At 31.9% G+C, this 12,987-nt stretch overlaps 1 protein-coding gene across 2 annotated transcripts in view; it reads left to right on the top strand.

The window, feature by feature from the left end:
* Positions 1 to 10,418, top strand: part of Dph5 (diphthine methyl ester synthase) — a 73,224-nt gene extending 62,806 nt beyond the window's left edge. For both annotated transcript variants that reach the window (XM_085815432.1, XM_085815431.1), the window contains exon 8: positions 10,072 to 10,418. In XM_085815432.1, coding sequence (XP_085671558.1) covers positions 10,072 to 10,298 — 227 coding nt within the window. In that variant the 3' untranslated portion in view covers positions 10,299 to 10,418. The remainder of the gene's footprint in view (positions 1 to 10,071) is intronic.
* The last annotated feature ends 2,569 nt before the right edge of the window (positions 10,419 to 12,987 follow it).

The following is a 12,987-nucleotide window of genomic DNA, read 5'->3' as shown; positions in this document are numbered from 1 at the left end:
AACTAAATTATTTAAAAGCAATAGCTATTGACAGGGGCTTTCCACCCAACATTATTAATCAAGCAGTTAAAAAATTCTCATCTCAACACACTAAAAGGCACACTCTTGTTTTAGGAGATTATAAAAATTCTGTTCTCATTCTCTTCTTTCCATCAATTAGCTATAAAGTTGCACATATTTTGCAGAAATTTAACTTTCAGGTTGTTTATTCTCCCATCAATAAAATTCTGAGTTCCATACTCAAGGACCCCATTCCGGATATGAATTCCTGGGGTATTTATAGAATTCCTTGCCAGTGTGGTTTAATTTACATTGGCCAAACTAAGAGAGCCTTAAAATTTCGCGTCAAGGAACATGAGGCATATGTTAGAAAAAAGGAAACACAGAAGTCTTCTGTTGCTCAACATTTTTGGTCCGAAAACCACATTTTCAGTTTTTCTGCTGCTAAAATTATTCAGAAAACATCTTCCATTGGAGAACTGGATTTTCTAGAGGCATTTCACATTCATAAAAATCTTTCTGTTCTAGTTAACGATCCTAATTCCAATCCAAATTTGCCTTCGGCCTTTAAAGAAATTATGTTTTAGTTCTGGTTTCACCAACAGATGGCGCCACTTGGTTATTCTTTTCCAGGTTTTGTTATCTTATCTAATCATTATTTCCTATCTGGTTCATTTGCGGTTTTGCAGCTGAAAATGGTGGTTCGGTAAAACCATCGAAACTAGTCCTGTGAAAATTTTGTAAATATAACGCTGATTTTTGTTGTTTGAGTTCTGAATTAGTATTTATTCGGCGTGTTGTTGTGTCTTAATCAATGAATGCATATCAGTGCACTGTATGTGACATGTACAAGTTTTGTTACTTTCATGTATAGTGTATATTTCTGTATTATGTGTTGATGAAACAGACCACCCATTCTCAACTACATATAAACAGTGTTTCATTTGTTTTATGTTTAATTCTTAAATTCCAAATCTTACTTGTTAATTTACCTTTATTTGCTGTAATTAAGCGATTAATCATTTTATCTCTTACAAATCTCATAATACCATGTATAGCGTTATCCAATCTCTTAACATTTTTTCCATGAAGGTAAATATATTTTTATGTTCTGTGCATTCGTTTGATGTGCATGTTTGTGTTAACACCACTGTGAAGTCTATAACAGTATGCCCAGCTAGATCTATTTTGTAAATAATATGTTTCAAAGTAATTTGCAAATTCAATAATGTCCGGATCTTCTTTAAGTAATTTTATTGCTGCTTCTTTCAGTGTATGAAAAGTATGAATGTCTTGTTCTTCTAAGTGAGACCTACCGTATTTGACGGCATATAAAACACACTATTTTTCCTAAATTTGGTCTCTAAAAAGTTACCTGCGTCTTATACGTGAAGGTAATTGCATTCAATAATTGTTTATTTGGCTTTTATGAAACGTGAGAACTAAAAGAAACCACGCTATTGAAACTTTTTTTCCTTGTGTGTGGCCGTGTAAATAATAATACGTCTTATATGCCATCAAATACAGTAATAATTTTATATGTTTTTGCCTGTTTTTCAGCACCATTGATTTTTTTTTTAATTGTTTCTCCAGGTTCTATCAATATGCCATGCACAAAAAAGATGTTTCTGTAGTAAACCCATTTCAGACTTCCAAGCATTAAAAAAAGATTCAGCCATATCAGACATAAATATTTGTGGTTGTATTTGCCCAACTTTTTCTTTAACCTTTTGAAGACGGGATGTCCATTATAGTGGCCATAGCTTCCTCTCTTTGAAAAGACGGGGTTGTTAACTTTAGTGGTTATGTCTTTTTCCCCCATTTTCCAGGCTAAAATGTGATGTGAAATGTCAAATTTGACGTCCCTGGGGTTTTAACCACTTATCTCTTTCAAAGGTCTTCCTTTTCCTTCTTTTCAAAGGTCTTCCTTCTTTTTTCCTTTTTCAAAGGTCTTCCTTTATGCACCCCTCTGAGAATCCATTAAACTGCATACAAGACTCTTTGTTGCAAATAGGAGGTGATTTCTTAAAAGAAGGAAAGCATTCGGTTCAAGATTCCCTGTCCTTTGGTAGCTTTTACTGCTACCAAAGCCCGGCTTCAAAAGGTTAATGCATGAAAAAAAAAAATTGATAGCACAGGTTGGTCACATCGATTAGAAATTAAAAATGCACACAGGAATCCTTGGTGCAAATCATTTATTGTAAGTAAAGTTATGAGTTCAAATCTGTATGCATTAACCCCATGTGTACCATCAATACATATACAAGTCAGAACTAAATTTTTTTCATTATCTCTCTTTGTGCTTCTGTCATCATTATCAAAACAAAATCATTTCCTTTTAGAAATTAATATTGCGTACAATATTCATTAATATATGTTGATCCCTGGGTTTAATAAAATGAAATGCATTGATGTTCAGAATTTTGCATTTCAGGTACCCATGTATCTACACAAACCTAATCATTTTCATGTTTAACAGAATTAAAAGACAAATTGAAAGATTTTTTGATGTTATGTAAATCTTGTTTTGTAAGTAAAGGAAACCTCTTAAGCTGGGCATCTCATAGAGAATTTCTAATTTAATCTAAAATATTATCCAGAGAAATTTTTGCTGCTATCTTTGATGCAATATTTTTTATTTCATTTGTTGTTAAAAATAAGTGACCTAAATCATTCTGATGCCCAGTATGTATTTTCTGATATGACACTACATATTTGCCATCTGTATGTTCTGTTACTTTTAATGCAGCTGCACAATATGTATTTATTTTATTGCTACCAAGGATTTTTAAGTGACACAAACCTTTACTTTCTGATATAAAATTTCCTGAACAGTGGCATTACACCATGTATATTAAATATGCTTACTCCATAAGAAATTTTGACTTCGTATTATTTTCAATTTCTGCCTTCCATGCCAAAAAATCATTAAATTCTAGTTCAGTATGATTCAAATCAACATTATGAACATTATTGAAATGAAATATTATTTCTCGCTTTTAAAAATTAGCATAACATACAGGACACACATAATTACCTGTTAGAAGTATGAATTTTATTTTGATGATATTTCCAATTTTTTAGGTCACTAAATTTCAGATGGCAGTCCTCAAATTTGTAGCTTGGTGATTGACCACTTTTTAAAGAATCATTAATGTAGTATTATTAGAGTGTAATGTGTTGGTATGGCATTTCAAACTGCATTTATTATGGTACGTTTTTAAGCAATCAGAACATACAAAATTACTCTCAGCCACACTAAAATTATTTGCACAATCAACCATACAATTAGAACTTAGTTTTCAGAGACTCAATTAATGTAGTATTTTTGTACAGAAATTTATATGCATGGTGTTTCAAATTGTATCTATAGTTGAAAGATTTAAACAATCACAGAAAACAAAATTACTCTTAGCTATACTAAAATCATTTGCACAATGAACCATATCACTCACAACACAATCAGAATTATTACACAGGATTACACCTTCCTGATTTTGATTCGATTCAGAATCAAAAATACCTTCTGGGGAAACAGAAGTACTTGGCCATGAAATGGGCAGTTTTTCTTGATTTTATGCAGAAGATATAATAATCGAAGCAAAATAAAAAGAGAGAACTGTATCATCAATCACACTTTAACACAGCAGTGCAAAGAGTAAGAGTAAATAACAGTAAATACGACGCGCCTTCAGGGAAATGACGACATGCGCAGTAATCTGCGCAGATGTTCAGGGAGGAACCGGAAGGAAAATAGCATCTGAGGGGCTAGACGCTTGTGCCATCTTGTGGCAGAAATTATAGTTTTTAAAACGTTCCAGGACACTGGCACAAATACGGGACTGAACGGGAAAACACTTTGGCACGCCGGCGTGTCGGCCGGGAAGTGAATGTGTTCGTTGCTGGCACGTAGACATGACAGTCGGCGTGTAGGGGTTAATTAACCACATTGGAACAGCTACAGTCGTGGAGTTTTTATTGAATTACTTTATTAATTTCAGTTTTATTTCAAAATTATTAAATTTTTTATCAGAGATTATTCAAAAAAATTTTGTCAGAGATTATATGGGGAGGATTAGTAGCCAGCATTTGAAAAGAGCTTTTCAAGAAGTTTGGTGTATTAGGTTATGACAAAGGATGCTAGGGTTATCAGTCTAAGAGGATGGATGTTTTTGTGGAGGATTTTCTAAGGGACATTGTTTTGTATACGTATTACACATGGGGAAAAAAATGAAAATGCACATGCAGCCAGCATATTTGCCAGGATTCGAACCCTGTAGCAAACTATCACATTTCACCGATTTGGCTGCTGGTGGACTTTTTCAAGAGGACTGGATAAATATTGAAAGTTCAGATCCAGTAGATTTGAAGCCAGTAATCTTAGAGCATTTATGAATTTTTAATGGAATGTTTGGTAAAGTTGATTCTTCAGAAACCTGAAAGAAAACATAATGCTTTTTTTTTTTAATCTTCTGTAGCCCATCAAAGATATATATTTGTTTAGCATCATTTATTTATAGATTATGTTCTCAATATTTTTAGTTGAGTATTAAAATGTATTCAATTTAAGATATCTGGCTTGTTTTTTTTTTTTTTTTTTTTTTAAATTTGAATTCAGTGATTTTGAGCAAATACTATTTCTTGCTTATTGTGTTTGATGTACCAGATTTTATAGTCATTGTATGTAAACTTTTTTTTTTTTTTTTTATGTTGTTTGAGGTTTGAAGAGAGCATTTGTGTAATCATATGATATAAATTCAAACTAACATGCTTACTTTAATGTTTCTATTGTAAGAAACTTTCTCCTTTATTGTATGCCTTCATGGTGTAAATGAGAAGTCTAGTTTTCAAATCGTGGAAAAAAAAAAAAAATCTATACTCTAGAAATGACACTCAAACTAAAAAGGGTTGGATGATAATTCATCACCATCAAGATACTGGCCCCCTTTCTGCCTAGTCATCTTTTAAATGGGGACTGAGGAAATTTTCTTCTTCCTCCCTGTGTACCTTCTTAATGTAATTGGAAAAATGGACAGCTGCTAATCATGAGATCTGGAGTTCGGATCCAGTAAAGGCATGATTTATTTTTCATGTTTCCTGCACTAAAATAAACATATGACTCCACACTCTTAGCTGACTCATGTTTGTTTTGGCATTTCAAATTTTAATGAAGCATATGCATATTTAGATCTGTGCTTTGGCTCCAGCATTTGAGTGTATTAGGTAATCAGTACATTTAATACCTCATATAAGTTAAATGTATTAATAATTCAAAGCAAAACATAAATTTTGTTACTTTTAAGAGCAACTTAGCAGGCATTTTCTAAAAATCAGTCTCCTAGGCTGATTTTTATAGGATGTGTAAACCTCCTATGCTTGGAACCAGCCCTACTTTTAAAAATTTACGAATTTAATATTTTTTTGTATTTGGTGCTATTTGAACAGAAGATTTATCACTGTGCTCAGCTTTTTTTTTTTTAATTTAAATTTTAATTTATTTTAACTATTTACATTAATTTTCTTAGTCCTCTGTTAGTCTTACCTTTTCCAGTATACAACATCTTACCTATTGCTCATTCTTCTATTTTGTCTTCAACACTATATATCTCAGACTTACTGCTAAAATAATTTATTTTTAATATTTTTATCTCTAAAATCACTTTCAATTTTCAGAATTTTTTTTTATTCCTGTCTTTTATTTTGCCAAATAATCTTTACAGAATTTGTGGAAATTATAGTGGCTATAAATTGCCAAAAATTTTATAAAAGAATAATAATAAATAATTAGTCTACATATTAACTATTGAAAAAATACAAAAGCAAGGAAAAAGGGATTTACTAAATATGCTTGATAAAAAGAGCATATGTCAAGAAATCAACATAAAAGACGGAAAACAAGCTTGAAAATCTAAAAAACCTGTTTCTTGCCAAAGATAGGAAACTGCTGTAACCTTAGAGTGTATAAAATGCGTGAGCAATGTGTTAGAAATATCATGGTTGTAAAATTTCTGCAGCTGTGCCTGTTAAAAAGACTGGTATTCATAACCATGCTCAGTGGATATGTACCATCACTGTGTATGAAATTTTCACTCAAAAAACCATGGGTTGTTTCAGCAAATGTATCTACAACCTTTGTTGTATAGGATGTCCCAATTAGAAGAAAGGATTTACTGTAGAATAGAATAGATTGCTTTGGCAATCAGATAACTGGCCAAGGAGCAGTTTTCATTCTTGGCTTGTTCTTTGACAAAAAAACAAGCCTGTCTTGGTTAACCATAGTCTGCAGAGCTGCAGGGAAATTTGAGAATATCCATGCATGAGAAAATACCTATATCTCAGATGTTGTAATGTGATTTGGAAGTGCTTTGACCTTGCTATTGAAGGTGATGCTCATAAAATCATTGGAATCTAATCTTTGAAAAATTTTAAAGTGCATCAAGTATGACATATGTTTTAATTAGTTGTAAGATATTCTTAAATTGTGACTTTAATTGACAAAATGTGATTAAAATAAACTTGTATATATATCGTTGTATCCTAGTAAACTTGTATGTATATCATTGTATCCCATTTGTGTTTTACTATATCATTGTATAAATAGATTTTGAGCTTTTGTGATTAATCGATTGAATTTAAAAATTAATTTTATTTCAGTATTACTTAATATCATTTTAATGAAGTTATATGCATGTAAGAATATGGGTTACCTTTTACATACTACTGCAAGCTACTTGTTTATTCTATAAACATTAATAAATATGTTATGATCTGGTTATTAAAAATCTGCTTTTTTATATTGAAAGATGAAGACCCCTTCGAGCCGGGTAGCAAAAACGTGCGCTTATCGCGGAGGCCGGCAGTGTCTTACGCGAGCGTCTCTCCAGGGCCGGGAGCTTTTTTGCTACTAAGCCTAAATCCATAAAATTTCCGAAGTATCAACACATTGTTTAATAATGCTCTATAGAGTATTTAAACGACTTATGCTTTATAGATATTTATATATATATACTTTAATTACCTTATTTCTTGTTTAAATGCATATTTTACACATTTTATTTTAATTACTCACCATTTTATGACTTTTAACATTATACATCTGAAAACTAAATACAGTACTTAAAATTCTCTTTTCGTATGAAAAATTTGAAAACAGGGATCTACACACAGTTCTACGTTACATTCCTTGCACTCGTAATAACTCATTTGCCGTTTTGGAGGATTTTTCCGGGAATGTGAACAAACGAAGCATCGTCATCTCATTAGTCTCTTCTGAACAAAGTTTTGGAAAATGTCTTTCAGTTAATCTTTCAGAATCAATATCTGAAATATTTTGCATCATTTCTGCTATTTCATGCTCTGTTAAACATTTTCGACGCTTCGACATTGCAACAGTAAAAACAGAAAGAATTCACGTCTAACAAGATCTAATTATTTTCTAAAAACTGAACTGCAAACCGAAATACTCAACGCTTTAGCGCATATAAAACTTGTACTTACAATAAACAACTACTTCGTGCGATTTAAAGAGACGTAATAAATCGCGCCATTCGGAAACATTTAGTTCCCCGTTTGTTTATATAATCAAAAACACGTGTATGTGAGTCATGCTTCTCTCATTTCGAGTAGAAGGTCTAATGTACATGTACCTGAAACCATATGGACATACAGTGCCATCTTGTGGCAGAAATTATAGTTTGAAGAACGATCTAGGACACTGGCACAAATACGTGACAGTCGGTAGTAAACGGGAAAATGCTCTGTCACGCCTGCGTGTCGGCCAGGAGGTGAGTGTGTTCGTTGCTGGCACGTAGACGTGACAGTCGGCGCAAAGGGGTTAAAGACAATAATTATGTGAGCTTCAAAAACCTTCAGTGACTTACAGAGTCAGGCATAATTAGAACTTTTTGTAGTAGGCCAAGGGCAGGGGAGAATGCATGGATTAGTCCTCTCAAATGATTACGATATATACCTGTGTATAAGTCGATCCCCTGACTTCTGAGAAAAATTTTCGGAAAAACAAATTTGTTGCATGAGCGGCACCACCACCGCCAAGGAAACAGCATGCCGATTTACTTGATAAAATTACACTTTACTTGTTTGTACTTTCTGCAAATGAAGCTACTTTCAGCTTGAATTTCACAGTGCAAGACATTCTCTTTTGTTTTACACAACTCATTGCAAAGAAGTGAAAGAATCATTTTTTGTAGTTTCCGCTAAATCAAACATTATGAAAAGCAGGACAAGTAAAAAAGCACCTGTATGATCAAGATAAATAGACAGACATTCGATATGATTACAGTTACTGATTCAATACGGCTATATTAATCAAAGAGCACCTCACAGATATTGTACTGACTGAATTGCTCTGTGACGCCAGATAATAAAATGAAATGGAGAGAGGACTTTTCTAATAAACAGAAAATAAATTTAATAAAAAACTAATAATAAAAAATTTGTGTTTTTTCTGTATGAATGATATATTTAATATTCATGTTCGGCGATCAGCAGAGGCTGATCTTCTTCTCCCCCCCCCCTTTTTTTTTTTTTTTTTTTTTTAAAGATTCCGCATCTAAGTTAACCCCCTACTTCAAAGTTTGATGTTTTTCTTAAAATTGTCGACTTATGCGCGAGTATATTCAATAACTATCCAAGTGGCATGACTGCCTTTATGTGACTATTAGATATGGGGGCGTCACTGGATGTTTGTTATGTTGTTATTTAAAATACTTTATTTTCTTCTTTACTTTAATGATCTATCATTCTGAAGAATGGAAGATTATCAAAAGGAAGAGTGAAATAAATAATTATATAACTCTTAATACATTAATGCTGTTTAAAACAGTACTCATGAGTACAGCTCAAAAAGCTGTACTTCTGAGAGGGTTAAAGGTTTATGTTTTAAATATTAATTGATAAACAGCAACAAAACAAAAAAAAAAAAAAAAAAGTGAATAAAAAATTCTTGCAATATTTTGAGTTTTTTTAGCAGAAAGTACAATTTTATCAATTTACAGTTGTCTTCTCTACTTAATTGTGAGTTTTTTTCTTTAGAAGTGCAATAACTCTATCATTATTATCTTAATAAATATAATTGTTGAGTCACCTTTCACTTTATAAATATAGTTGCCTTTCGAAAGTAAATTCTGCAATATAAAAGTATGTAATGTTTTTAGTTACTTCACTATATTTTGTAATAAATGCATAGCATTATTCTGACTGATACTTAAATTTGGTAACTAATTCATATTATTTTATCAAAGAAAATTGCTTAGTTTGGTCATGGGAGATCAGGAAAATTTAACTTTAGAAGAAACCCTGTCTTAAGTTTAATCCAAAGGAATCCCATGAATTATAAGTGACCATTTTTTAATATATCCTGTTATATTAAAATTATGTTGTAAGGATTATGTTCATTTTATTAACAGTTAAATTTTGAGTTAAATTTCTTTCCTATCAAATTCTTAACTTGCTACTTCCGGCCAGAGCGTAGTTTTAGAATCACGTCTGAATACATAATGAGGAGGAGCGGTATTTAACTGCAAAGTTCTACTTACTGAGTGAGAGAGAATCAGACTTTCTGATTAGCGCATATCCACCTTTTTGGATACTCTCTCTCAAAGCTGTTATTACACTTGGCCGTATCAGGCCCTTGATAGCTTCGCAGTCATCTCATGTTTAAGGGGCCAACTCCATTAAAACTTTGATAGCTTCATCTATATCTCTTTGGTTTAGATTAGTTTACTTCTTAGCCTCTTAAGTTAAAGCCCAAGTGTCGGCTTTTCTGTTAAATCTTATTTGAATAATAAAGGGCTATTTACCCTTCCATCTTGTTGTTTCTTCTCACATGAACTCAAGCGATTATTCGTTTATCAGTTCTTAAGATTCTTCACGCTCAACTGTAATGTAGCATTTACAAGTGGGGAACTCTACAATATATAATACTGAAATATGATATTTTTTTTTTTATATTTATAAATTATTTTATGAGGTGTAATTAATGTGATGCGTTATAGATCTCTCTTGGGTAATGAGATTTTTTGTTAGCTAAAATTTTCATTCTTTTCATTTCAGCTTATTCAGAAGATACAATATGTGTTGGGCTCTCAAGAATAGGAGCAGAGGATCAAAAAATAATTTCTGCTCCACTTCGAAGAATGGCTTTATTAGATTTAGGTGCCCCACTTCATTCCCTTATAATTTGTGGTGAATTACATCCACTTGAACTTGATATGTTAAGAATATTTGCTGAAGATATATCTTGGTTTACAGAAGCAACAAAAGACTTTTGTTCCCTATAGTATATGTATGTACAATATTATTATTGTTCTGAAGCATATGTATGCGTATTACAATATGTTTATTATTTTTACATAATTTTAATACATAGAAATTTAATATTAAAATATTTAAATACTTTTTCTTTGCTTTATTTTTATGTTCATAGCTGACATCAGAACCATACTCTTAATTAGGCAAAGACATCTATTCACTTTCATTTTAATATTTTGTGTATTTAGTATTGGAACTTGAGGTCACATTTTTTCCAAAAATTGGTTAATCCAATGTATGCTTCATGCTGATTAGTAACATACTAGATTGCACAATATACCTGTGCAACCTCATTGGTCAATTAAATCTTAATTAGGGTTTCTTCAGGAAGAAACTGGAAAAAATGAACAAGTAAGGATCTGTGAAACTTTTTAATGGGTAAATTTACTAATAAGCATTTAACTTATTAGTAAATTTACCCATTAAAAAGTTTCACAGATCAAACAAATGCTTTTAAATTTCTGCACTAAAATATAAGTAAGTAATTCTCCCCCCCCAAAAAAAATCAGAAAAGGTGTGGTAGAATTTTTATCTATATACTGATGTGTAAAAAGGAAATTTTGAACAAGAAGTAGCAAGTAACAAGATAATAACCAAAAATAGTGATACAATGAAAGAAAGTGCACCATTTCCAAAACATTACATTAATGATGCCATTTGCCACTTGTGTTGTGTGATGAAAAGGAATGCATATAATTTCTAAAATTTCACATGAACCAGTTGAGATATTTTTAAGCTGTCATAATTACATTAAATCTTTTCTTCTTCAGAAATTTATTCATTCGGAATTACAGAACATATCACTGCGCACAACAGAGAAACGTTTTGTTACTGTATGTTACCTTGCATTACTGATGGTGTGGATTTAATTTTCTGATAATTAACTCAATTGTTTTTCTTTTTTTCTGTTCTTTTTAAATAAATATATTAATATTCCAATTTTTTTTTAATCATTGTGAACTGAAATACAGTTTCAAAATTTATTCAAACTCATAGATGCCCAAAATGTATACCTATTATCAAAGAAAGTTACTGCAGGCATACAGTCAAGGATAAATACATATACAGTAAAAAGGCGATGATCCGGACTCGTCGGGACTTCCGCGATTCTGGATTTGGGATTTTTCCAGATATCATATCATCAGTTTAAATCTAGTAAGATGCCATGTAGAAATTATCAAAATTTACCAAAAAAAAGCTTAATATTTGTTTACTTTATTAAACATTTCTTTCAATGTAAGTTGTTTAAGTTGCTTAGTTTTTTGTGCAAATACTTTCTCTTTAATTCTGCAGATTTAATTTCTTGTTCAGTTACATTACTGAAGCCCTATAAATGCTGTGTCGAGAATTCTGACTAACTTGTCAATCGAAATTTTTTCATTTTCAGTAAACTGTCACTTTCTTCACTGTTGGTAGTTGTATTTTCCAGATTTAGAACCATACTACAGAATTTGCAATCCATTGATTGATGATTGAGGAGCATTGTCATCACAATGAAAAATTTCTTTTATATCATCTTCATTTATTACCGCTTCTCCATATTTCTTTACAAAATTCTTTAATTCGAAAATTTCACCTTTGGTTTGAGGTATCCAAAAACCTTTCAAATTCTCGGCTATGATCATAAAATTTAGCTATCATTCACTATACGTATTTGGCTATGTATCATGAGATTGGCAACTAAATTCAAGTTGCTCCGCTAAATTTTATCTTGCTTCTATCGTTCTCTGAGACAATTAAGCTTGAATTGTATTGGTTATTTATTATACTTATGTCTATTTCTTGCACATGCCCATGGGGCTTAAGGCTAATCTGAGTTCTGAATAAATAAATTCCCACATATATTAAGGCTTATTGAGGGCTGGTGCTAGATGGCTTATCACCTGATGCAGTCTCTAAATTCTGCTACCTAGTGCCTCCCTTTGTCTTCCCTAAATGTTGCCGCCCGGTGCGGCCATACAAGCCCTGGGGCTGGTTCTGGGTTTTTGTGAATAGCAAATCAGTTATTCTTAATTAAAATAGCACTAAATGTAATCTTTTGGCCTATGAGTATCATTAAGAAACTCTATTTATAGCATATGAAAATAAATTTTTGTTATATTTTTCTTCATCAACATTTATTGTGCATTTAACTTAAATATATATAGTCAAAAGTCGTTAATTCGGACACCCATAATCCGGAATGATCTATAATCCGGACCTCAAAGCTAAAAACTTTCTGCGCATGCGCCGCGTTGGCACATGCGCACAGGCGTTTTACGCGTTCGCGTAAGACCTTGACTACTGCGCATATGCGTGTGCGCAAGTGCAGAATACGTTTTCGCCTGCGCGTTTAATGTATAACGGACGGTGTAAGCTAAAATTATCTAATTATCTATTTCAGTTAATGTTAATGATTGCGTTGTTCCTTAATCTTCGAATTGGATCACGCTTATTATTTTTTGCAGACTGTAAGAGCAATTTTATAAAAGTAAACTTGAACTTTCGATTATGTCAAATAGAATTTCCGATGCTGGAATTTCCAAAGGATCTACAAAACGAAAGTATGTTTCGATGTCCAACAAACAAAAAGTGGAATTGCTGCAAAAAATGGATAAAGACATGAAGAATGTGACAGAGAGGTTAGTGAAAACGAAAAAATTTCAATTGACAAGTTAG

Source organism: Stegodyphus dumicola, chromosome 4, assembly GCF_044657685.1.
Source record: "Stegodyphus dumicola isolate Sdum_Otavi_A_Nest chromosome 4, ASM4465768v1".
Classification (NCBI taxonomy): domain Eukaryota; kingdom Metazoa; phylum Arthropoda; class Arachnida; order Araneae; family Eresidae; genus Stegodyphus; species Stegodyphus dumicola.
This window is presented reverse-complemented; position numbering and strand designations above follow the sequence as displayed.